At 44.2% G+C, this 27,648-nt stretch overlaps 2 protein-coding genes across 2 annotated transcripts; one reads left to right on the top strand and one right to left on the bottom strand.

Moving 5' to 3' along the window:
* The first annotated feature begins 598 nt into the window (after window positions 1-598).
* LOC138662113 (glutamine amidotransferase-like class 1 domain-containing protein 3, mitochondrial) lies at window positions 599-5,322 on the top strand. Its single transcript, XM_069747254.1, has 4 exons — window positions 599-851; window positions 3,817-3,988; window positions 4,081-4,282; window positions 5,064-5,322. The coding sequence occupies exons 1-4, from the start codon at window positions 744-746 to the stop codon at window positions 5,254-5,256; spliced, it is 675 nt and encodes a 224-aa protein (XP_069603355.1). The 5' UTR covers window positions 599-743; the 3' UTR covers window positions 5,257-5,322.
* Window positions 5,323-19,132: 13,810 nt separating this feature from the next.
* On the bottom strand, window positions 19,133-27,283 carry LOC138667237 (L-threonyl-[L-threonyl-carrier protein] 4-chlorinase-like). Its single transcript, XM_069755503.1, has 6 exons — window positions 27,097-27,283; window positions 26,776-26,992; window positions 26,602-26,693; window positions 26,344-26,483; window positions 25,598-25,702; window positions 19,133-19,590 (listed from the first exon to the last, which is right to left on the bottom strand). Exons 1-6 carry the CDS (start codon window positions 27,224-27,226, stop codon window positions 19,483-19,485), a joined length of 792 nt encoding a protein of 263 aa, XP_069611604.1. The 5' UTR covers window positions 27,227-27,283; the 3' UTR covers window positions 19,133-19,482.
* Window positions 27,284-27,648: the final 365 nt, after the last annotated feature.

Here is a 27,648-nt window from a genome sequence, read left to right as displayed (position 1 = left end):
GGTCACTGTATGTGCTCTGACTTCTATGTCTATTGTGGTACTGAATTACCAGATCATAACAGGACGGACCTCGGACGCTGCAAGCAGCGTCCGAGGTCCGTCACAAAAGAATGGCACATCGCTAGCGCGTGCCTAAAAATGGCATGCGCTAGAGATGCGCTACAGACAGAAATCACATTGCTGTCAATGGGTGCGCTAACGGACCCGTTGCACGGCGTTAATTGCGACATTTTCGCCGTGCAACGCAGTCCGTTAGTGTTAACCCATTAACGCAATGTGAACCTAGCTTAAGGATGTCTATTACGGTGAGCTGGACATATCTCTAGTTCAATATTTTTTAACCTCGTCTGCAGATTTTCCTTATATTTATAAAGGTACCGGTGCTTTTTTTACTGGAGAAACAAAATCAGAAACAAGTTTTTGACTTTACATTAATGTGGTGGGGTGTACATATAATGCTTACAGCAGAGCAGAGAGATCAGTGTACATTGCCCGTACTACTGTGCTTATGAGACTGGAGCAACCTGTGTGTCCAGTCCTCCTCCCCTGGATCTTCCTCCTCCTCCCCCAGGTCTTACTCATCCTGGGAACTTCCTCCACCTTCCCTTATGTAAATCACACAGTGGCAGGTCCCATTTCCTCCTCTGACACCTTCTCTGCGCCTATAAAAGCCCAGGAGCAGCAGTTCTCCCTTATTATCTGGACTCTTCTGCTCCTGAGGTCTCCATTCCCCTGTATTCACCATGAGCAGGCAGGTGGCCGTGATCCTCTGTGGCTGTGGGGTGTATGATGGCAGTGAGATCCACGAGTCCTCTGCAGTGTTTGTCCACCTGAGCAGAGATGGGGCACAGGTAAGGTGGAGGAGGGGTGAAGCCTTATGTGGGGGTCACATGCAAAACGCAGATTCTTAGCAAATACTGAGCTTTGTTACAGTTTTTTTTCTGGTGATGTAACTTTACACAACAGTCACAGGAAAGTCTCTGTAGTTACATTTCCGAACTTCTCCAAATCTTACAGGAGAAGCCATGTGCCAACACTCAGTGAGGGCAGGAAGAGGCTTACATTGTATCTAATGGTCAATGAATGGATTATTCTAGATGGAAAGCAGTAAATGTGATATATCCAGAATAGCTACACTGAATCTAACTTTATAGTACTGTTCCAGCATGTTCTTTCACCATCTGTTAGCTATTAGTAATATACAGTGGGGCAAAAAAGTATTTAGTCAGTCAGCAATAGTGCAAGTTCCACCACTTAAAAAGATGAGAGGCGTCTGTAATTTACATCATAGGTAGACCTCAACTATGGGAGACAAACTGAGAAAAAAAAATCCAGAAAATCACATTGACTGTTTTTTTAACATTTTATTTGCATATTATGGTGGAAAATAAGTATTTGGTCAGAAACAAAATTTCATCTCAATACTTTGTAATATATCCTTTGTTGGCAATGACAGAGGTCAAACGTTTTCTGTAAGTCTTCACAAGGTTGCCACACACTGTTGTTGGTATGTTGGCCCATTCCTCCATGCAGATCTCCTCTAGAGCAGTGATGTTTTTGGCTTTTCGCTTGGCAACACGGACTTTCAACTCCCTCCAAAGGTTTTCTATAGGGTTGAGATCTGGAGACTGGCTAGGCCACTCCAGGACCTTGAAATGCTTCTTACGAAGCCACTCCTTCGTTGCCCTGGCGGTGTGCTTTGGATCATTGTCATGTTGAAAGACCCAGCCACGTTTCATCTTCAATGCCCTTGCTGATGGAAGGAGGTTTGCACTCAAAATCTCACTATACATGGCCCCATTCATTCTTTCATGTACCCGGATCAGTCGTCCAGGCCCCTTTGCAGAGAAACAGCCCCAAAACATGATGTTTCCACCACCATGCTTTACAGTAGGTATGGTGTTTGATGGATGCAACTCAGTATTCTTTTTCCTCCAAACACGACAAGTTGTGTTTCTACCAAACAGTTCCAGTTTGGTTTCATCAGACCATAGGACATTCTCCCAAAACTCCTCTGGATCATCCAAATGCTCTCTAGCAAACTTCAGACGGGCCCGGACATGTACTGGCTTAAGCAGTGGGACACGTCTGGCACTGCAGGATCTGAGTCCATGGTGGCGTAGTGTGTTACTTATGGTAGGCCTTGTTACATTGGTCCCAACTCTCTGCAGTTCATTCACTAGGTCCCCCCGCGTGGTTCTGGGATTTTTGCTCACCGTTCTTGTGATCATTCTGACCCCACGGGGTGGGATTTTGCGTGGAGCCCCAGATCGAGGGAGATTATCAGTGGTCTTGTATGTCTTCCATTTTCTAATTATTGCTCCCATTGTTGATTTCTTCACTCCAAGCTGGTTGGCTATTTCAGATTCAGTCTTCCCAGCCTGGTGCAGGGCTACAATTTTGTTTCTGGTGTCCTTTGACAGCTCTTTGGTCTTCACCATAGTGGAGTTTGGAGTCAGACTGTTTGAGGGTGTGCACAGGTGTCTTTTTATACTGATAACAAGTTTAAACAGGTGCCATTACTACAGGTAATGAGTGGAGGAAAGAGGAGACTCTTAAAGAAGAAGTTACAGGTCTGTGAGAGCCAGAAATCTTGATTGTTTGTTTCTGACCAAATACTTATTTTCCACCATAATATGCAAATAAAATGTTAAAAAAACAGACAATGTGATTTTCTGGATTTTTTTTTCTCAGTTTGTCTCCCATAGTTGAGGTCTACCTATGATGTAAATTACAGACGCCTCTCATCTTTTTAAGTGGTGGAACTTGCACTATTGCTGACTGACTAAATACTTTTTTGCCCCACTGTATGTACAGTGCATTCATAAGATAAAATACCATTTGCCGTCTTCTGCCGTTTCCAGCGCTGGTTCGTTCCTCTCCTGGATCAAATGCCCACAGCTGTGACTATCCGCCTCACACCACATCTTCTGTGTGGACCAGAAGCCACTTTCTCGGTGTACATTTATGAGGCTCTCAGAGATTTGCATTAACAGATGAACTAACGGTCTGGTGTGTGAGAGAGCCGGCGAGGAAGAGCTGCGGTCACATGATGCAGGAGAGGGACCGGAGCAGCGCTGGGAACGGCAGAAGACGCAGACCAGTAATGTCACTGTATGTGCTGTACATATGGTAGTGATGGCTGACGCATAGTGAAGTAAAAAAAAAAAAAAGGTAGACCAGGACTTTATATATTTTATTCATTCGTAGCGCCATTAATTCCACTGCATGTTACAAACATCGTCATAATCCCCATTGGGGCTCAGTCTTCATTCCCTATCAGTTTGCCTTTGCCATGTGGAAGAAGATTTGAGGAAACCCACCCAAACACATGGAGAACATACAAACTCCTTGCAGATGTCCTTTTACCATCACTTTAATATTAGTAGTACTATTTACCCTCAGATAAATATTACAACTTGATAACGCCTTTTAATAGATCTGTTCTTTAAACGGACACTAGACTTAGAAGTATATCTAACAGAATTGCACAAATGTCATTGCTCCTCGTCTAAGACTTATTCCTTCTTCAAACAATATAACTGTAGGAAAGGTTTTCCTCTAAATGTCATGTTAAAGAATACCTTATCAATATAATAATGTGCCATCACTGAGGAAGAAACCTAAGCGTTCTTGAAAACTGGCATCGGCGAGCCACTCTGCTAGTCAATAAATGGTCATACGAGTACAATTTTTGTCTAATAGGGTTCTACATGATTTCCTAAAATGCAATATATTCCTTAAATATGTTGCTTTCTATAACCAATGGAAGCTTTGTTTGGCTCACTTGAGGTTCCGTTCTCCTATTTCCCACAGTACGTTGCATTTGCACCTAACATAGACCAGATGCACGTGGTGGACCATGTGAAAGGCCAACCCTCCGAGGAGAAACGGAACGTGCTAACAGAGAGTGCTCGCATTGCAAGAGGAAACGTGAAAGATCTTAAGGATCTAAAAGTCAGTGAATTTGACGCAATCATCATACCAGGTACTGTATGGCATTATCCTAACCATGGTAAGAAGAATACGTTGTGTACTTCAGAGACTTCTTACACTTTTTTTTTTTTTCCTCTTTACCAGGAGGTTTTGGAGTTGCTAAAAATCTTTCTACTTGGGCGACTCAAGGGAAGGACTGCTCCGTAATAAAACCCATTGAAGACGCTATAAGAGGATTTCATGATGCCAAGAAGCCCATTGGCTTGTGTTGTATCTCACCCGTATTAGCTGCCAAAATTCTACCAGGATGTGAAGTGACGGTTGGGTCGGATAAAGAGTGTGACAAGTCAGTGACTCTAACAAATGTTTATCTATCCTTCTACCTACTGAATATTTATCCATGATTTTTCCCATGTTAAAACCCTGATAACTAGCTTCAACAGCCCCTTTAAGCTAGGGGGGAATTATACGCAGGAAATGTCATTGGGGAAAATCACAAACTAACATTAATCACCTGTTAGATTCCCTGGCTACATGGATCTACAGCATCTCACTCCAGGAAAAATAAATCAAGATCAGTGGGAAAGCCTGAGCATCAGTGCTAGGGTAGGGAGGGATTAAAGTTGGGGTGTGTATTTATATTTTATTTTTTTTCTAAGAGATATTTTCATTATTCTTTTATTATACATTTACAGATTTTGTCTGATTTATCCACAGCAAGGAATAGTTGTGATTTGTGCTCATCCTTTTGGAGAGACTTAAGGCTTCTTCACAATATACATAAGACTGATGCTGGCCGCACTTATCAATATTGACTGATTCAGTGGACACTAATGTGTATGCCGGCAGCAGTCCAATTGATTGTGCTGAAGATGTCGATCGGGCATGTTTTGAAGAAAAACTTTTTTTTTTTGGACTGCCAATTAACTTCTCCTTGAGATCAGCCACTGCCAGACATTTTACTCAGCGGCTTTTCTCATGGAGGACACAACCGAGTGTCTGTCCTGTAAACAATAGGCTGAAGCATGATACGCCCATCTACTATGCATGGTCAGCTTTAGTTACATGAATTGTTGTCGCCTTGGTTTTGTCACTGATGTAATTGCTGACCTCTGTCTATTCTGCAGGTGGCCATATGCAGGAACGGCAGGAGCCATTGAACAGCTGGGCTGTAAACATGTCAACAAACAGGTCCACGAAGTCCACATAGATGCGAAGAATAAGCTGGTCACGACGTGCGCCTTCATGAGTAACAGCCCGCTACACGAGATATTTGATGGCATTGGGGAAATGGTTAAAGCCGTGCTCAAGTTGAGTTAAATGAGAAAATTAAACATTGAACCCGATATTTATTTGTATACAGAAATAAAGAATCTTTGAAATAGACCTGACTGGTGATTACAATATTTTTCATTTCAAATTGTAAATTATGGATTAAACAGATTATTACAGAAAATAATATCATGATATTAACCCCTTCATGACCCAGCCTATTTTGACCTTAAAGACCTTGCCGTTTTTTGCAATTCTGACCAGTGTCCCTTTATGAGGTAATAACTCAGGAACGCTTCAACGGATCCTAGCGGTTCTGAGATTGTTTTTTCGTGACATATTGGGCTTCAAGTTAGTGGTAAATGTAGGTAAATAAATTCTGCGTTTATTTGTGATAAAAACGGAAATTTGGCGAAAATATCGCAATTTTCACATTTTGAATTTTTATTCTGTTAAACCAGAGAGTTATGTGACACAAAATAGTTAATAAATAACATTTCCCACATGTATACTTTACATCAGCACAATTTTGGAACCAAAATTTTTTTTTGCTAGGAAGTTATAAGAGTTAAAATTTGACCAGCAATTTCTCATTTTTACAACGAAATTTACAAAACCATTTTTTTTAGGGACCACCTCACATTTGAAGTCAGTTTGAGGGGTCTATATGGCTGAAAATACCCAAAAGTGACACCATTCTAAAAAATGCACCCCTCAAGGTACTCAAAACCACATTCAAGAAGTTTATTAACCCTTCAGGTACTTCACAGCAGCAGAAGTAACATGGAAGGAGAAAATGAACATTTAACTTTTTAGTCACAAAAATTTTCTTTTAGCAACAATTTTTTTTATTTTCCCAATGGTAAAAGGAGAAACTGAACCACGAAAGTTGTTGTCCAATTTGTCCTGAGTACACTGATACCTCATATGTTGGGGTAAACCACTGTTTGGGCGCACGGCAGGGCTTGGAAGGGAAGGAGCGCCATTTGACTTTTTGAATGAAAAATTGGCTCCACTCTTTAGCGGACACCATGTCACGTTTGGAGAGCCCCCGTGTGCCTAAAAATTGGAGCTCCCCCACAAGTGACCCCATTTTGGAAACTAGACGCCCCAAGGAACTTATCTAGATGCATAGTGAGCACTTTGAACCCCCAGGTGCTTCACAAATTGATCCGTAAAAATGAAAAAGTACTTTTTTTTTCACAAAAAAATTCTTTTAGCCTCAATTTTTTCATTTTCACATGGGCAATAGGATAAAATGGATAATAAAATGTGTTGGGCAATTTCTCCCGAGTACGCTGATACCTCATATGTGGGGGTAAACCACTGTTTGGGCACACGGCAGGGCTCGGAAGGGAAGGCGCGCCATTTGACTTTTTGAATGGAAAATTAGCTCCAATTGTTAGCGGACACCATGTCGCGTTTGGAGAGCCCCTGTGTGCCTAAACATTGGAGCTCCGCCACAAGTGACCCCATTTTGGAAACTAGACCCCCCAAGGAACTTATCTAGATGCATATTGAGCACTTTAAACCCGCAGGTGCTTCACAGAAGTTTATAACGCAGAGCCATGAAAATAAAAAATAATTTTTCTTTCCTCAAAAATGATTTAGCCTGGAATTTCCTATTTTGCCAAGGGTAATAGGAGAAATTGGACCCCAAATGTTCTTGTCCAGTTTGTCCTGAGTACGCTGATACCCCATATGTGGGGGTAAACCACTGTTTGGGCGCACGGCAGGGCTCGGAAGGGAAGGCACGCCATTTGGCTTTTTAAATGGAAAATTAGCTCCAATCATTAGCGGACACCATGTCACGTTTGGAGAGCCCCTGTATGCCTAAACATTGGAGATCCCCCACAAATGACCCCATTTTGGAAACTAGACCCCCAAAGGAACTAATCTAGATGTGTGGTGAGGACTTTGAACCCCCAAGTGCTTCACAGAAGTTTATAACGCAGAGCCATGAAAATAAAAAATAAAAATTATTTTCTCAAAAATGATCTTTTAGCCTGCAATTTTTATTTTCCCAAGGGTAACAGGAGAAATTTGACCCCAAAAGTTGTTGTCCAGTTTCTCCTGAGTACGCTGATACCCCATATGTGGGGGTAAACCACTGTTTGGGCACATGCCGGGGCTCGGAAGTGAAGTAGTAATGTTTTGAAATGCAGACTTTGATGGAATGCTCTGTGGGCGTCACGTTGCGTTTGCAGAGCCCCTGATGTGGCTAAACAGTAGAAACCCCCCACAAGTGACCCCATTTTGGCAACTAGACCCCGAAAGGAACTTATCTAGATGTGTGGTGAGGACTTTGAACCCCCAAGTGCTTCACAGAAGTTTATAATGCAGAGCCGTGAAAATAATAAATACGTTTTCTTTCCTCAAAAATAATTATTTAGCCCAGAATTTTTTATTTTCCCAAGGGTTACAGGAGAAATTGGACCCCAAATGTTGTTGTCCAGTTTCTCCTGAGTACGCTGATACCCCATGTGTGGGGGTAAACCACTGTTTGGGCACACGTCGGGGCTCAGAAGGGAAGTAGTGACTTTTGAAATGCAGACTTTGATGGAATGGTCTGCGGGCGTCACGTTGCGTTTGCAGAGCCCCTGGTGTGCCTAAACAGTAGAAACCCCCCACAAGTGACCCCATTTTAGAAACTAGACCCCCCAAGGAACTTATCTAGATATGTGGTGAGCACTTTGAACCCCCAAGTGCTTCACAGACGTTTACAACGCAGAGCCGTGAAAATAAAAAAATCATTTTTCTTTCCTCAAAAATGATGTTTTAGCAAGCATTTTTTAATTTTCCCAAGGGTAACAGGAGAAATTGGACCCCAATAATTGTTGCGCAGTTTATCCTGAGTATGCTGGTACCCCATATGTGGGGGTAAACCACTGTTTGGGCACACGTCGGGGCTCGGAAGTGAGGGAGCACCATTTGACTTTTTGAATACAAGATTGGCTGGAATCAATGGTGGCGCCATGTTGCGTTTGGAGACACCTGATGTGCCTAAACAGTGGAAACCCCTCAATTCTACCTCCAACACTAACCCCCCCACACCCCTAACCCTAATCCCAACTGTAGCCATAACCCTAATCACAACCCTAACCACAACCCTAATTCCAACCCTAAACCTAAGGCTATGTGCCCACGTTGCGGATTCGTGTGAGATTTTTTAGCATCATTTTTGAAAAATCCACGGGTAAAAGGCACTGCGTTTTACCTGTGGATTTTCCGCGGATTTCCAGTGTTTTTTTGTGCGGATTTCATCTGCGGATTCCTATTGAGGAACAGGTGTAAAACGCTGCGGAATCCGCACAAAGAATTGACATGCTGCGGAAAATACAACGCAGCGTTTCCGCGCGGTATTTTCCGCACCATGGGCACAGCGGATTTGGTTTTCCATATGTTTACATGGTACTGTAAACCTGATGGAACACTGCTGCGAATCCGCAGCGGCCAATCCGCACCGTGTGCACATAGCCTAATTCTAAAGGTATGTGCACACGCTGCGGAAAACGCTGCGGATCCGCAGCAGTTTCCCATGAGTTTACAGTTCAATGTAAACCTATGGGAAACAAAAATCGCTGTACACATGCTGCAGAAAAACTGCACAGAAACGCAGCGGTTTACATTCCGCAGCATGTCGCTGCTTTCTGCAGATTCCGCAGCGGTTTTACAACTGCTCCAATAGAAAATCGCAGTTGTAAAACCGCAGTGAAAGGCGCAGAAAAAACGCGGTAAATCCGCAATAAATCCGCAGCGGTTTAGCACTGCGGATTTATCAAATCCGCAGTGGAAAAATCCGCAGAGGACCAGAATACGTGTGCACATACCGAAACCCTAGCCCTAACCCTAGCCCTAACCCTAGCCCTAACCCTAGCCCTAACCCTACCCCTAGCCCTAACCCTACCCCTAACCCTACCCCTAACCCTACCCCTAACCCTAGCCCTATTCTAACATTAGTGGAAAAAAAAAATTCTTAATTTTTTTATTGTCCCTACCTATGGGGGTGACAAAGGGGGGGGGGGGTCATTTATTATTTTTTTATTTTGATCACTGGGATAGATTATATCTCAGTGATCAAAATGCACTTTGAACGAATCTGCCGGCCGGCAGATTCGGCGGTCGCACTGCGCATGCGCCCGCCATTTTGGAAGATGGCGGCGCCCAGGGAGAAGACGGACGGACCCCGGCAGGATCGGTAAGTATGATGGGGTGGGGTGGGAGCACGGGGGGGTGAATTGGAGCGCGGGAGGGGTGGAACGGAGCACGGGGGGGTGGAACGGAGCACGGGGGGGTGGAACGGAGCACGGGGGGTGGAACGGAGCACGGGGGGAGGGTGGATCGGAGCGCAGGGGGGGTGATTGGAGCACGGGGGTGAGCGGACAAGAGCACGGGGGGAGCGGAGCACAGGACGGAGGGGAGCGGGGCAGTGTACCGGGCAGATCGGTGGCTTGGGGGGGCGATCGGTGGGGTGGGGGCACATTAGTATTTCCAGCCATGGCCGATGATATTGCAGCATCGGCCATGGCTGGATTGTAATATTTCACCCATTATAATAGGTGAAATATTACAAATCGCTCTGATTGGCAGTTTCACTTTCAACAGCCAATCAGAGCGATCGTAGCCACGGGGGGGTGAAGCCACCCCCCCTGGGCTAAGCTACCACTCCCCCTGTCCCTGCAGATCGGCTGAAATGGGAGTTAACCCTTTCACCCGATCTGCAGGGACGCGATCTTTCCATGATGCCACATAGGCGTCATGGGTCGGATTGGCACCGACTTTCATGACGCCTACATGTGGCCTGGGCCTGGGCATGGGCCTTTACCCCCCTTCAGTACAACAACCCCCCTAGTCATTGGCCTAACTGGCATTTGTCCAGCAGTTATCTAACCTGTAGGGTCAGTATTTTTGGCCCGAAACACTAATACAAGGTGTAAGGGATTCAAGCTTGAAGAGGCTAATTTGCATATTCCAGGTGCCTTCTGGGAAGAGCGAAGAGTCTCCCTAAGCTAGAAGATCGTTGGGTACAGCCGGGACCAGCTGCTTGGAAAGCATCACCAAACCGCGCGCCGTAAGAATTTTTGCCTGTAGGACATTATTGCAAGAGAGCTTGGCTGAGTAGATTACACAAGAAGGATAACACACAGCAACTCAGCAGGATCTAGGAGCAACATGGCAGATGTGACAACCTACATGGTGACCTGCAGCATGTGCTACATGTTCACAGATCAAATCGACCAGAAGAAGAATCAAATTTCACCTGTCAGAAGTGTAGACTAATGGCCCTTTTAGAAGAAAAGGTGCGGGGTCTGGAAGAAAGAATAGCAACTTTGAAACTCATCAAAGAGAATGAAGACTTTCTAGACAGAACAGAAGCATCTCTACTGGTCACAGAAGGTGAAAAAAGTGTCAGAGAACCTCCAAAAGCAGATGAGTGGAAGCATGTGACCAAAAGAAGCAAGAAGACCATGGAGAAATCACCAACCACACAACTGAAGAACCGATATCAAATCTTTGTAGAGGATGAAGATGGCGCACCTAAGGATGAAGCAATACCAGCAAGCAAAAAAGAAAAGGGCACACAGCAACAAGTGACAGCAAAAAGTACAGCCAAGAAGCAACGAAGAGTGGTGGTGGTGGGAGACTCACTACTGAGAGGCACAGAAGCAGCCATCTGCAGACCGGACATAACTGCAAGAGAAGTATGCTGCCTTCCAGGTGCGATGATGAAGGATGTGACCGATAGGATACCAAAGCTCTTCAGCTCCAAGGACGTCCACCCATTTCTTCTGATACATATTGGCACCAATGACACGGCAAGGAAGGACCTACCGACAATCTGCAAAGACTTTGAAGAGTTGGGGAAGAAAGTAAAGGAACTGGATGCACAGGTAGTTTTTTCTTCTATCCTTCCAGTAGACGGGCATGGCACCAGGAGATGGAACAGGATCCTTGATGCAAACAACTGGCTAAGACGATGGTGCAGACAACAAGGATTCGGATTCCTGGACCACGGTGTGAATTATTTGTACGATGGACTCCTCGCCAGAGACGGACTACACCTCAACAAACCTGGGAAACACACATTCGCCAGAAGACTCGCTACACTCATCAGGAGGGCGTTAAACTAGAAGAAGAGGGGACGGGAAGAAAAGCATTAGACGCGAACAAAGAAGACCCAGGAAAACATACTCAGAAGGGAGGTAAGAACATTTCTAAAACAATCCACAGCGAGGAGATTGGAACAAAACAAAATCCTCTAAACTGCATGCTCGCAAACGCCAGAAGCCTGACAAACAAGATGGAAGAACTAGAAGCAGAAATATCTACAGGTAACTTTGACATAGTGGGAATAACCGAGACATGGTTAGATGAAAGCTATGACTGGGCAGTTAACTTACAGGGTTACAGTCTGTTTAGAAAGGATCGTAAAAATCGGAGAGGAGGAGGGGTTTGTCTCTATGTAAAGTCTTGTCTAAAGTCCACTTTAAGGGAGGATATTAGCGAAGGAAATGAGGATGTCGAGTCCATATGGGTCAAAATTCATGGAGGGAAAAATGGTAACAAAATTCTCATTGGGGTCTGTTACAAACCCCCAAATATAACAGAAACCATGGAAAGTCTACTTCTAAAGTAGATAGATGAAGCTGCAACCCATAATGAGGTCCTGGTTATGGGGGACTTTAACTACCCGGATATTAACTGGGAAACAGAAACCTGTGAAACCCATAAAGGCAACAGGTTTCTGCTAATAACCAAGAAAAATTATCTTTCACAATTGGTGCAGAATCCAACCAGAGGAGCAGCACTTTTAGACCTATTACTATCTAATAGACCTGACAGAATAACAAATCTGCAGGTGGTCGGACATCTAGGAAATAGCGACCACAATATTGTACAGTTTCACCTGTCTTTCACTAGGGGGACTTGTCAGGGAGTCACAAAAACACTGAACTTTAGGAAGGCAAAGTTTGACCAGCTTAGAGATGCCCTTAATCTGGTAGACTGGGACAATATCCTCAGAAATAAGAATACAGATAATAAATGGGAAATGTTTAAGAACATCCTAAATAGGCAGTGTAAGCGGTTTATACCTTGTGGGAATAAAAGGACTAGAAATAGGAAAAACCCAATGTGGCTAAACAAAGAAGTAAGACAGGCAATTAACAGTAAAAAGAAAGCATTTGCACTACTAAAGCAGGATGGCACCATTGAAGCTCTAAAAAACTATAGGGAGAAAAATACTTTATCTAAAAAACTAATTAAAGCTGCCAAAAAGGAAACAGAGAAGCACATTGCTAAGGAGAGTAAAACTAATCCCAAACTGTTCTTCAACTATATCAATAGTAAAAGAATAAAAACTGAAAATGTAGGCCCCTTAAAAAATAGTGAGGAAAGAATGGTTGTAGATGACGAGGAAAAAGCTAACATATTAAACACCTTCTTCTCCACGGTATTCACGGTGGAAAATGAAATGCTAGGTGAAATCCCAAGAAACAATGAAAACCCTATATTAAGGGTCACCAATCTAACCCAAGAAGAGGTGGGAAACCGGCTAAATAAGATTAAAATAGATAAATCTCCGGGTCCGGATGGCATACACCCACGAGTACTAAGAGAACTAAGTAATGTAATAGATAAACCATTATTTCTTATTTTTAGGGACTCTATAGCGACAGGGTCTGTTCCGCAGGATTGGCGCATAGCAAATGTGGTGCCAATATTCAAAAAGGGCTCTAAAAGTGAACCTGGAAATGATAGGCCAGTAAGTCTAACCTCTATTGTTGGTAAAATATTTGAAGGGTTTCTGAGGGATGTTATTCTGGATTATCTCAATGAGAATAACTGTTTAACTCCATATCAGCATGGGTTTATGAGAAATCGCTCCTGTCAAACCAATCTAATCAGTTTTTATGAAGAGGTAAGCTATAGGCTGGACCACTGTGAGTCATTGGACGTGGTATATCTCGATTTTTCCAAAGCGTTTGATACCGTGCCGCACAAGAGGTTGGTACACAAAATGAGAATGCTTGGTCTGGGGGAAAATGTGTGTAAATGGGTTAGTAACTGGCTTAGTGATAGAAAGCAGAGGGTGGTTATAAATGGTATAGTCTCTAACTGGGTTGCTGTGACCAGTGGGGTACCGCAGGGGTCAGTATTGGAACCTGTTCTCTTCAACATATTCATTAATGATCTGGTAGAAGGTTTACACAGTAAAATATCGATATTTGCAGATGATACAAAACTATGTAAAGCAGTTAATACAAGAGAAGATAGTATTCTGCTACAGATGGATCTGGATAAGTTGGAAACTTGGGCTGAAAGGTGGCAGATGAGGTTTAACAATGATAAATGTAAGGTTATACACATGGGAAGAAGGAATCGATATTACCATTACACACTGAATGGGAAACCACTGGGTAAATCTGACAGGGAGAAGGACTTGGGGATCCTAGTTAATGATAAACTTACCTGGAGCAGCCAGTGCCAGGCAGCAGCTGCCAAGGCAAACAGGATCATGGGGTGCATTAAAAGAGGTCTGGATACACATGATGAGAGCATTATACTGCCTCTGTACAAATCCCTAGTTAGACCGCACATGGAGTACTGTGTCCAGTTTTGGGCACCGGTGCTCAGGAAGGATATAATGGAACTAGAGAGAGTACAAAGGAGGGCAACAAAATTAATAAAGGGGATGGGAGAACTACAATACCCAGATAGATTAGCGAAATTACGATTATTTAGTCTAGAAAAAAGACGACTGAGGGGCGATCTAATAACCATGTATAAGTATATAAGGGGACAATACAAATATCTCGCTGAGGATCTGTTTATACCAAGGAAGGTGACGGGCACAAGGGGGCATTCTTTGCGTCTGGAGGAGGGAAGGTTTTTCCACCAACATAGAAGAGGATTCTTTACTGTTAGGGCAGTGAGAATCTGGAATTGCTTGCCTGAGGAGGTTGTGATGGCGAACTCAGTCGAGGGGTTCAAGAGAGGCCTGGATGTCTTCCTGGAGCAGAACAATATTGTAACATACAATTATTAGGTTCTGTAGAAGGACGTAGATCTGGGGATTTATTATGATGGAATATAGGCTGAACTGGATGGACAAATGTCTTTTTTCGGCCTTACTAACTATGTTACTATGTTACTATGTTAAAAAATGTCCCAGGGGTTAAAATTACACATTTTCCTTGTTTTTTTTCTGCAAAAAAAGTATATATTTTTTTCATCTTTTGTAATTAAAAAGTTATGAAAAGGAAAATGGGCCGATGCAAACATTTAGAAATTTGTGTGCTCAGATAGCTTTATTTTGACATAAACCAACATATTTAGGACATCAACTATTGCCCAATTCGGGAAGGATGTCCGAAAAATTTCTGGACAACTCCCATTATAAATTAAATCTAGAGACCACCGGAGTATAACGCCCCAAAAATATCTTTCAATGTACACATAATAGTGAAAAAATACCGTATATAACTTTATTGGAAAATACAAAACATCGTAAAAAGTCAGTAGAATGATAGATAGTTGATGATGACACAATAAACAAACACAGCGGTATCATAAAAATCAATATTATCACTTAGTAGCAAGAGAGGCTTTGATTCATGAAATGCATGACTAAAATGTCTAAATTGCATATCATACAGAAAGTCTCACAGACAATCATAGGTCCCCAGCGTTACCCCAGTTAAGTACAAAGTATCAAATTGCCCGGTGACTCCATGTGTTGCCGCTGGAATAAAGTGCCAAGTGCGCAGAGCATATGCTACATAAGGTGCTTACCCATGTGGGAATGATGCCTGCTGAGTCCGTGACCCCGACGCACGTTTCGCAATATTTGCTTCCTCGGGAGGCTTGTGTGGGATGCTGAGTCGGGGGGCTCTTTTATCAGGCTCCAACAGATGATGGTAATTGCCGTTGCTCCATGGAGCGCCTTAGGGGCGGATCATGGACCGCATCATGTCACTTCTGGCATTCCCAGCGCTGAGGGGAATAAGGAGAAAATCTCTCCGTCATGTCAGTGATCCCATCAGTGCTGATTGGATGTCATCAGGGGGCGTGTACATAAGCCAAGTCCACCGCGCTTGCGCGCACCGCGACCGCAATCTTACTTACTGGCTGCAGACTGGGCAAAGATACCGTAAGTATCCAGCCAAAAAACGGGGCAGATCTACCCTCCAATCGCCCTGCACCAAGCGGACAGACCATTTCAAAGTCTAAACAAACAGAATTTATACAAATACAGGGACAGCTTAATAAATTATAATATAAAGATTCTTCAAAATGTTAATCTGCAATCCCGCACTTGTATTGGTGGCTGTGGAGACGCCCAGATGCAGTCCTGAGTACATTGTGTTAGATTAGCTAGAGAGTCCCTCCAAACGAAGATACATCAGCAAAAGTCCAATACATATCTACTGAAGATAAAAAATGGTTAAAATAAATAAACAGCAACCAATATTAGAAGCAAGGGAGACAATAAAAAGGAAAAGGGCAAAATGAAAAACACACAACACTTAATTAGCAAAGAATGAAGGAACCAGAGAAAGGCAAATGCTTCAAAAAAGGTTACCAGCAGTTGTCATTAGGCCGGCGTCACACTCAGCGTATGAAAATACGGTCCGTTTTTTTACGGCCGTAACATGCAAAAATGTTCCCAAAATAGTGATCCGTATGTCATCCGTAGGCAGGGTGTGTCAGCGTATTTTGCGCATGTCATCCTCCGTATGTAATTCGTATGGCATCCGTACTGCGAGATTTTCTTGCAGGTTTGCAAAACGGACATACAATGGATCCATGGTCTCAAATATTCATTAAAACATATATATATATGTATATATATATATGTCAGTGAGACACATATATATATATTAATATTTCATACAGAGCTAGATAGCAGAAAAGCCGGTAATTCAATTGCCGGCTTTTCCTAACTCCTTCTCAAACCCGACATGATATGAGACATGGTTTACATACAGTAAACCTTCTCATATCCCTTCTTTTATTACATATTCATCTTTAGTAATGTAAGAAGTGTCTTGGTGTATAATTTGGGGGCTCTAGCTATTAAAGGGTTAAATCGCGGAAAAAATTGGCGTGGGCTCCCGCGCAATTTTCTCCGCCAGAGTAGTAAAGCCAGTGACTGAGGGCAGAAATTAATAGCTTGGAGAGGGTCCATGGTTATTGCCCACCCCCGGCTAAAAACATCTGCCCCCAGCCACCCTAGAAAAGGCACATCTGGAAGATGCGCCTATTCTGGCACTTGGCCACTCTTTTCCCATTCCCGTGTAGCGGTGGGATGTGGGGTAATGAAGGGTTAATGTCACCTTGCTATTGTAAGGTGACATTAAGCCAGATTAATAATGAAGAGGCGTCAATTATGACACCTATCCATTATTAATCCAATAGTACGAAATGGTTAATAAAACACACACACATTATTACAAAGTATTTTAATGAAATAAAGACACATGGTGTTTTAAAGTTTTATTATACTCTTAATCCACCTGAAGACCCTTGTCACCTGGAACAAAGTAAAAAAAAAAAAACAATATTCCATACCTTCCGTTGTTCAGTCTTGTCCCACGCTGTAAATCCATCTGAAGGGGTTAAATCATTTTATACCCAGGAGCTCTGCTAATGCAGCTGTGCTCGTGGCTGTAAAAACCCAGGGAATGAATGGAATGCAGGGGAATGACCTGTAGTTACCTCGAGTCGCGGTGATGCGCCCTCTGCTGGATGTCCTCATTTTGAACTCGAGCGTGGGAAAATATTCTGAAAAGTTCCCAGGCTTAAGTTCATATGAGGACATCCAGCAGAGGGCGCATCACCGCATCTCGAGGTAACTACAGGTCATTCACCTACATTCCATTCATTCGCCGGGTTTTTACAGGCAGGAGTGGCTACATTAGCAGGCTTCTGCTTGTAAAATTAGTTAACCCTTTCAGATGGATTTACAGCGTGGGACGAGACTGATCGTCGGAAGGTATGGAATATTGTTGTTTGCATTTTTTTTACATTTGTTTCAGGTGACAAGGGTCTTCAGGTGGAATACCAGTATAATAAAATATTACAACAACCTGTGAATTTATTTCATTAAAATACTTTGTAATAATGTATTATTCCAGCGTCTCTGGAAATACATGTGGATGATTCTTTGTCTATACTATCTATGTCATTCTATTGTTATGGACATTATTCAATACTTATAAAAGGGCATTTAAATACAATTTTTTCAATTGCACTAGTTATTTATAAGAAGTTGTATGGTTCAGGCTGCCGTCAAACTAGCAGTATTTGGTCAGTATTTTACATCAGTATTTGTAAGCCAAAACCAGGAGTGGAACAATTAGAGGAAAAGTATAATAGAAACATATGCACCACTTCTGCATTTATCACCCACTCCTGGTTTTGGCTTACAAATACTGACCAAATACTGCTAGTGTGATGGCAGCCTTAGGCTGATGGAGAGAGTCTGGTGGGAGCACCTTTAATAAGAAAAAACTTTGTTAGGCCGGTTTCACACGTCAGTGGCTCCGGTACGTGTGGTGACAGTTTCCTCACATACCGGAGACACTGACTCACGTAGGCACATTAAAATCAATGTGTCTCTGCACATGTCAGTGTGTTTTCATGGACCGTGTGTCCGTCTGAAAAACACGGAGACATGTCAGTGTTCGTGGGAGCGCACGGATCACATGGACCCATTAAAATCAATGGGTCCGTGTAAAACACGTACCGCACACGGATGCTGTCCGTGTGCAGTCTGTGTGCCGTGCAGGAGACAGCGCTACAGTAAGCGCTGTCCCCCCAGCTTGTGGTGCTGAAGCCCCATTCATTTCTTCTCTCCAGCAGCGTTGGCTGGAGCGAAGGAATGAAAAATCATTTTTTTTTGTTGTTAAAATAAAGTTCCTGGGTAATCTCCCCCCTCCCTCCCCCTGTGCGCCCGCCCGCTGGCATAAAAATACTTACCCAGCTCCCTCGATGCTTCCTCTCAGCGTCGCAGCTCTTCCTGTATGAGCGCTCACATGGTGCCGCACATTACAGTGATGAATATGCAGCTCCACCTCCCATAGGGGTGGAGCCGCATATTCATCACTGTAATAAGCGGCACCACGTGACCGCTCATACAGGAAGAGCTGCGACGCTGAGAGGAAGCATCGAGGGAGCTGGGTAAGTATTTTAATGCCAGCGAGCGGGCGGGAGCACAGGGGGTGGGAGGGGGTAGATTACCGGGAACTTTACTTTAACAAAAAAAAAACAGAGAACCCTGATTTTTCATTCCTTCTCTCCAGCGATCGCTTCTGGGAAGAAGGATTGAATTCTGGATTCAGCACCCAAAGCAGGGGACAGCGCTTACTGTAGCGCTGTCTCCTGAACGGTGCGTGTGGTACCCAGTCGGCACACGGAGGGCACACGGCTGCCGCACGTGTGCCACACTGATGTGCCTCGTGAGCACACGGACATGGATAACTCCGGTACCGATTTTTCCGGTACTGGAATTATCTGGACGTGTGGGACAGGCCTTAAGTGTATTTCATAGAAGTACCATTTTGACAGGCGGAGTGGTTCAACTCCCTCCTTCCCCCCAAGTGTGGCTTATAGACCATATAAAACAGGCTTTTCTACATGGGAAAACCTTTTTAATTGCTTAGTAGTTCTCTGAACTTCAATTAATTTTATACAAGGAATTCTCTTTATTTTATGTCAAGCGTATGTAACCAAGTATACTTCCTAATGTTCACATTGTGAAAGTAAAAGTGGAGCCGGCGATTATTCCTGTTTGCCAGCAATTAGTCAGCCTCGCAGTGTAGTCACCGCACCAGCCAGTGTGCTGCAATGGAGTCTCACAATCTATTTCTCTCCCATTTGCATGAATTGTTCTAGAAAGTAAATACCACAATTGTCTCCATTTACTTCACACACAGTTTATTTTACAGCAGGTTATAAAAAGTAACAGGACAATAAAGTTTAATAAGTTAACATTTTACATCACAATGTCACATTCACATATTCCGGCTCAGTCTGGAAATATTACAGATTAGAACAATGTTTATCTTCATAAGTGCGAATAAGAGCATAAAGTGACGTGCAGAATGTCCGAGAGGAGTCACAGAATATACATGAGGAACATAAGACACTTCTGTAATGACTGATACAACGGATTCTATGTATTATTCCGCAGATTGATGTGAATTACGACCGTATGAATAAATGGTTGTGGACCTCACAGACATAATACAGCACAGTGTTACTAAGCTCTTAAAACGTTTTGGTGAAGAAATTCGGAGCGTTGTCTTTAAAGTGATTATATTCATCTGTTCCAGCCACCAATACAGTTGCAGGAAAAGTCCTGGGACGTTCTGGGTCCTGGAAAAGAAGCACAAATGGTGTAAGAGAAGAGTGATCATTTCTCTTCAGCAGGATCACAGGCTGCCACCCATCAGCAGCAGCAATATTACCAGGATCACAGGCTGCCACCCATCATCAGCAGCAATATTACCAGGATCACAGGCTGCCACCCATCAGCAGCAGCAATATTATCAGGATCACAGGCTGCCACCCATCATCAGCAGCAATATTACCAGGATCACAGGCTGCCACCCATCAGCAGCAGCAATATTACCAGGATCACAAGCTGCCACCCATCATCAGCAGCAATATTATCAGGATCACAGGCTGCCACCCATCAGCAGCAATATTATCAGGATCACAGGCTGCCACCCATCAACAGCAGCAATATTATCAGGATCACAGGCTGCCACCCATCAGCAGAAATATTATCAGGATCACAGGCTGCCACCCATCAGAAGCAATATTACCAGAATCACAGGCTACCATCCATCAGCAGCAACATAATCAGGATCACAGGCTGCCACCCATCAGCAGCAATATTATCAGGATCACAGGCTGCCACCCATCAGCAGCAATATTTTCAGGATCACAGACTGCCACCCATCAGCAGCAATATTATCAGGATCACAGGCTGCCACCCATCATCAGCAGCAATATTATCAGGATCACAGGCTGCCACCCATCAGCAGCAATATTATCAGGATCACAGGCTGCCACCCATCAGCAGCAATATTATCAGGATCACAGGCTGCCACCCATCAGCAGCAATATTTTCAGGATCACAGGCTGCCACCCATCAGCAGCAATATTATCAGGATCACAGGCTGCCACCCATCAGCAGCAATATTACCAGGATCACAGGCTGCCACCCATCAGCAGCAATATTTTCAGGATCACAGACTGCCACCCATCAGCAGCTTCATTATCGGTATCACAGGCTGCCACCCATCATCAACAGCAATATTACCAGGATCACAGGCTGCCACCCATCAGCAGCAGCAATATTATCAGGATCACAGGCTGCCACCCATCAGCAGCAGCAATATTATCAGGATCACAGGCTGCCACCCATCAGCAGCAGCAATATTACCAGGATCACAGGCTGCCACCCATCAGCAGCAATATTATCAGGATCACAGGCTGCCACCCATCAGCAGCAGCAATATTATCAGGATCACAGACTGCCACCCATCAGCAGCAATATTACCAGGATCACAGGCTGCCACCCATCTGCAGCAATATTTTCAGGATCACAGACTGCCACCCATCAGCAGCTTCATTATCAGTATCACAGGCTGCCACCCATCATCATCAGCAATATTACCAGGATCACAGGCTGCCACCCATCAGCAGCAGCAATACTATCAGGATCACAGGCTGCCACCCATCAGCATCAACAATATTATCAGGATCACAGGCTGCCACCCATCAACAGCAGCAATATTATCAGGATCACAGGCTGCCACCCATCAGCAGCAATATTATCAGGATCACAGGCTGCCACCCATCAGCAGCAATATTTTCAGGATCACAGACTGCCACCCATCAGCAGCTTCATTATCAGTATCACAGGCTGCCACCCATCATCAGCAGCAATATTACCAGGATCACAGGCTGCCACCCATCAGCAGCAGCAATATTATCAGGATCACAGGCTGCCACCCATCAGCAGCAGCAATATTATCAGAATCACAGGCTGCCACCCATCAGCAGCAGCAATATTACCAGGATCACAGGCTGCCACCCATCAGCAGCAATATTATCAGGATTACAGGCTGCCACCCATCAGCAGCAGCAATATTATCAGGATCACAGGCTGCCACCCATCAGCAGCAGCAATATTATCAGGATCACAGACTGCCACCCATCAGCAGCAATATTACCACGTCACATGCTGCCACCCATCATCAGCAGCAATATTATCAGGATCACAGGCTGCCACCCATCATCAGCAGCAATATTACCAGAATCACAGGCTGCCACCCATCAGCAGCAATATAATCAGAATCACAGGCTGCCACCCATCAGCAGCAATATTATCAGGATCACAGGCTGCCACCCATCAGCAGCAATATTATCAGGATCACAGGCTGCCACCCATCAGCAGCAATATTTTCAGGATCACAGACTGCCACCCATCAGCAGCAATATTATCAGGATCACAGGCTGCCACCCATCAGCAGCAGCAATATTATCAGGATCACAGACTGCCACCCATCAGCAGCAGCAATATTATCAGGATTACAGGCTGCCACCCATCATCAGCAGCAATATTATCAGGATCACAGGCTGCCACCCATCAGCAGCAATATTATCAGGATCACAGGCTGCCACCCATCAGCAGCAATATTTTCAGGATCACAGGCTGCCACCCATCAGCAGCAATATTTTCAGGATCACAGACTGCCACCCATCAGCAGCTTCATTATCGGTATCACCGGCTGCCACCCATCATCAACAGCAATATTACCAGGATCACAGGCTGCCACCCATCAGCAGCAGCAATATTATCAGGATCACAGGCTGCCACCCATCAGCAGCAGCAATATTATCAGGATCACAGACTGCCACCCATCAGCAGCAATATTACCAGGTCACATGCTGCCACCCATCATCAGCAGCAATATTATCAGGATCACAGGCTGCCACCCATCATCAGCAGCAATATTACCAGAATCACAGGCTGCCACCCATCAGCAGCAATATTATCAGGATCACAGGCTGCCACCCATCAGCAGCAATATTTTCAGGATCACAGACTGCCACCCATCAGCAGCAATATTATCAGGATCACAGGCTGCCACCCATCAGCAGCAGCAATATTATCAGGATCACAGACTGCCACCCATCAGCAGCAGCAATATTATCAGGATCACAGGCTGCCACCCATCATCAGCAGCAATATTATCAGGATCACAGGCTGCCACCCATCAGCAGCAATATTATCAGGATCACAGGCTGCCACCCATCAGCAGCAATATTTTCAGGATCACAGGCTGCCACCCATCAGCAGCAATATTTTCAGGATCACAGACTGCCACCCATCAGCAGCTTCATTATCGGTATCACCGGCTGCCACCCATCATCAACAGCAATATTACCAGGATCACAGGCTGCCACCCATCAGCAGCAGCAATATTATCAGGATCACAGGCTGCCACCCATCAGCAGCAGCAATATTATCAGGATCACAGGCTGCCACCCATCAGCAGCAATATTATCAGAATCACAGGCTGCCACCCATCAGCAGCAATATAATCAGGATCACAGGCTGCCACCCATCAGCAGCAATATTATCAGGATCACAGTCTGCCACCCATCATCAGCAATATTATCAGGATCACAGGCTGCCACCCATCAGCAGCAATATTTCCAGGATCACAGGCTGCCACCCATCAGCAGCAGCAATATTATCAGGATCACAGGCTGCCACCCATCAGCAGCAATATTATCAGGATCACAGGCTGCCACCCATCAGCAGCAATATTATCAGGATCACAGGCTGCCACCCATCAGCAGCAATATTATCAGGATCACAGGCTGCCACCCATCAGCAGCAATATTATCAGGATTACAGGCTGCCACCCATCAGCAGCAATATTTTCAGGATCACAGGCTGCCACCCATCAGCAGCAATATTATCAGAATCACAGGCTGCCACCCATCAGCAGCAATATTATCAGAATCACAGGCTGCCACCCATCAGCAGCAATATTATCAGGATCACAGGCTGCCACCCATCAGCAGCAATATTATCAGGATCACAGGCTGCCACCCATCAGCAGCAATATTATCAGGATTACAGGCTGCCACCCATCAGCAGCAATATTATCAGGATCACAGGCTGCCACCCACCAGCACCAATATTATCAGGATCACAGGCTGCCACCCATCAGCAGCAATATTACCAGGATCACAGGCTGCCACCCATCAGCAGCAGCAATATTATCAGGATCACAGGCTGCCACCCATCAGCAGCAATATTATCAGGATCACAGGCTGCCACCCATCAGCAGCAATATTTCCAGGATCACAGGCTGCCACCCATCAGCAGCAGCAATATTATCAGGATCACAGGCTGCCACCCATCAGCAGCAGCAATATTATCAGGATCACAGGCTGCCACCCATCAGCAGCAATATTATCAGAATCACAGGCTGCCACCCATCAGCAGCAATATAATCAGGATCACAGGCTGCCACCCATCAGCAGCAATATTATCAGGATCACAGTCTGCCACCCATCATCAGCAATATTATCAGGATCACAGGCTGCCACCCATCAGCAGCAATATTTCCAGGATCACAGGCTGCCACCCATCAGCAGCAGCAATATTATCAGGATCACAGGCTGCCACCCATCAGCAGCAATATTATCAGGATCACAGGCTGCCACCCATCAGCAGCAATATTATCAGGATCACAGGCTGCCACCCATCAGCAGCAATATTATCAGGATCACAGGCTGCCACCCATCAGCAGCAATATTATCAGGATTACAGGCTGCCACCCATCAGCAGCAATATTTTCAGGATCACAGGCTGCCACCCATCAGCAGCAATATTATCAGAATCACAGGCTGCCACCCATCAGCAGCAATATTATCAGAATCACAGGCTGCCACCCATCAGCAGCAATATTATCAGGATCACAGGCTGCCACCCATCAGCAGCAATATTATCAGGATCACAGGCTGCCACCCATCAGCAGCAATATTATCAGGATTACAGGCTGCCACCCATCAGCAGCAATATTATCAGGATCACAGGCTGCCACCCACCAGCACCAATATTATCAGGATCACAGGCTGCCACCCATCAGCAGCAATATTACCAGGATCACAGGCTGCCACCCATCAGCAGCAGCAATATTATCAGGATCACAGGCTGCCACCCATCATCAGCAATATTATCAGGATCACAGGCTGCCACCCATCAGCAGCAATATTATCAGGATCACAGGCTGCCACCCATCAGCAGCAATATTATCAGGATCACAGGCTGCCACCCATCAGCAGCAATATTACCAGGATCACAGGCTGCCACCCATCAGCAGCAGCAATATTATCAGGATCACAGGCTGCCACCCATCATCAGCAGCAATATTATCAGGATCACAGGCTGCCACCCATCAGCAGCAATATTATCAGGATCACAGGCTGCCACCCATCAGCAGCAATATTATCAGGATCACAGGCTGCCACCCATCAGCAGCAATATTATCAGGATCTTCATAGTTACATTGCAGCAAATGCCATAAACATTATAAAGATTGGTCATGCATCTATACTGGGTTGTAAGAACCCCTTAAGAAACTTTAGAGGAACATGTGGTGGGGCATTGGCCACAAATTCAAATCCGCCAGAGCCTGGCATCATCACTGGCATCATCACTGGGGGAAGAATTTTTTTGTTTCTGACCATATTCACACCAGTGACTGCAGCAGCTACATCTGGGGAATACGCTGCAGTTTATGGTGTGTTATCTGCAGACTAAATTATTTAGCTGAGTTAATAAATTACTGCACATTTTATATGCAAATTGCCTCTTCTGAGAAAAAGAGGACTTAAAGTCTATAGCGCCACCTGTTGGAAGTAGCGATCCTACAAGTCACAATCAACTCTTTAACGAGTCGTGCAATATGACTTAGGATTAAAGCCAAATCAGTATCTCAATTCGCAGACACGGTGTTTCGGGCTGTTGGCCCTCGTCAGTGCGAAGCATGAGAACTGATTTGGCTAGGTGAGAGGCTCTGGACTGGGGTCTAAGGGGTATCGTTTCTCCTTATGGAGAGTGACATACCATCTCTGGCTTGTCAAGGTAAGGAGGCTTATTCGCCGTGCAATGCTCTCCTCTGCACATTTTATACATTTTTCCTTATTTCCTTACATTTATTCTATTTTCAGTGACCCATACAGTCATTTTATATTATTTCTGGTATTTCTCATGTTGGGTGAGATAACAACCTCTTTCTTTGAAAAATGGGATGTGTTCATAATTAATTTTCTGGGTTTGATTGCTTACCTCAACAGGATAAGCTGTCGTAGGAACATAACGGATGACAAATCCACATCTTCTCCTGTCAGACATGTTGGGTTCACTGGCATGTACAGTCAGACCATCATGGACCTGTCAGTATGGATGATGGAGAGGTTGTTCAATACACAAGTCTTACACATTACACTTGGCTCATTACAAGGAAACTGCTGACTAGTCATAGATTCTAATATTTGTCCATCCATACATTCTTCTCTGAGATTAGGATTTATCCATCGAGATGACTTATCTATATAGCAGGCAGCATCATGGACATGACGTACATCTCATCCACATCCAGTGCTGGTATCCTCCAATACGGCACATTCCCATTCATGTTTATTAACTGATTGATTTTCTCATTACATATATCCAAAAACGACATTTTTGTTGTTTCAGTACATAGAATGAGCCGTTGTGCTACTTGTGCAGATAGCTACACAAAATTAATTTCACTTAAATTTGGAGGGACACATATGGCACAGGGGCGGACATGTCATTGGTGCAATCTATGCAGCCGCACAGGGGCCTAAGAGATAAAGGGACCCTCATCCACATTAGTAGCAGGTGGAATTGTGCATTATGATGTTATGTTGGACTGAAAACGGGACACGTATCGTTATTGTACAGGGGCCTCTTCTGCCTGTGTCCACAAGTGAGCGACAATAATTCCATTCTGCATCATTTAATAAGCACAACCCTGTAACGTCCCTGTAGGATTATTTTGCACTTACAGACATTTGACCACCTTTAAGTGGACACTCAACCAGATCTTCTACATTCACCAGGTGTTCTGGGATCTCCTGATTTGCGGTCAGCATGTTCCCGGGGATCTCAGCGATCCTGTGCTCCAGAATACCTTGTTTATGACTCTCTGGGGTGTTACACATGACAAATAATGCATATAAGTTTTAATGTAAATTCATATAAAGAAGATTATTTTTAATGTTTCACATTTAGCAATAACAGAAAAGGCTAAAGCAAGAGCATACCTGGAATGATTTGTAGGACTCCATTTTCTGCATCAACATCATCAAATGCCAGCCATACGGAAGCCACTGGTCCTCCTTCAAACCCCCAGTATCTGTAACAATGTAAGGAAATACTGTTTAAGTTTTATATTTATAAGAAGATCCTAATTATTATCTACCAGCTTCCATACTCACTTGATATCCTGATGCCAAGCGACGTAGGGGGGAGTGTTATCTTTGTGTGGAACCTCAGAGGAGGGATATTTACAGATAAATCTTGAGTCTAAAAGGATGACGTTAGGGCCCAATACTGCGGTGATAGCTTTCAGTAGATTGGGATGGGCGGCGAGATTCATCACCCACTCATACTGCATGTGGATGTTTTGTAGATTGTACTGAGTGTACTCTTTACCTGAAAGATAAGATATATGCATTTTTTTTTTAAATATTCTGATAATGGATAAATGTGCAATGAAGCCAACAAATCCCTCACTGCAATGTAAACTGGAAACTTACCAAACTTCTCTTCCAGCTTCATATGTTCCTTCTGAGCAAGGTACAATTCCTTCTCATCTAATACATCAACTGCAGTCAGGAAACCATTGGCGTCATAGACATCCTTCATCAGGTTAGTGTCAGTCTTCATAGTGTATTTAGTGGGATGCTTTCAGCTGTAGCGAGAATGCCTACACCCTGAGCGGATAACTGTGAGCGTATCACACTGACTTATATACTACTTCACATCTGATAGCTGCCCAACCCAAGACACGATTTCTAAGAACTGGTTATTTTACTTTTTATGTTTTCGTTTCCTGCATGGCATAGTAAATATCATAGCCCTGAGTTATACATTCTGAAGTCTCATGAATACATCACATTCTGAAACTCAGAGACCAGAATTTCCTTGTTCTGTCCTCCTTGCATCATCACAGCATGATTGTGACTTCATTGTGGTGAGATCCGGTCCTGGAAATTCCACATCAGGAATCAAGTGTGAGATATGTTAGAAGGTTTAGCAAAAGCAAGGAACTTATTTATTTACATGTAATATATACATACTGGATGTAC

The sequence above is a fragment of the Ranitomeya imitator genome, chromosome 2, assembly GCF_032444005.1.
Source record: "Ranitomeya imitator isolate aRanImi1 chromosome 2, aRanImi1.pri, whole genome shotgun sequence".
NCBI lineage: Eukaryota > Metazoa > Chordata > Amphibia > Anura > Dendrobatidae > Ranitomeya > Ranitomeya imitator.
The sequence above is the reverse complement of the archived record's forward strand: the minus strand, read 5'-3'. Positions and strand labels throughout refer to the sequence as shown.

Bases quoted from the DNA above. Each gene is read 5' to 3' on its own strand.
- LOC138662113 (XM_069747254.1), top strand. From the start codon at position 744: ATGAGCAGGCAGGTGGCCGTGATCCTCTGTGGCTGTGGGGTGTATGAT. The intron at 852-3,816 runs GTAAGGTGGAGG...TATTTCCCACAG, and splicing joins TGAGCAGAGATGGGGCACAG to TACGTTGCATTTGCACCTAA. The intron at 4,283-5,063 runs GTCAGTGACTCT...TCTATTCTGCAG, and splicing joins TCGGATAAAGAGTGTGACAA to GTGGCCATATGCAGGAACGG.
- LOC138667237 (XM_069755503.1), bottom strand. From the start codon at position 27,226: ATGAAGACTGACACTAACCTGATGAAGGATGTCTATGACGCCAATGGT. The intron at 26,993-27,096 runs GTAAGTTTCCAG...CTTATCTTTCAG, and splicing joins GAAGCTGGAAGAGAAGTTTG to GTAAAGAGTACACTCAGTAC. The intron at 26,694-26,775 runs GTGAGTATGGAA...ACATTGTTACAG, and splicing joins GCTTGGCATCAGGATATCAA to ATACTGGGGGTTTGAAGGAG.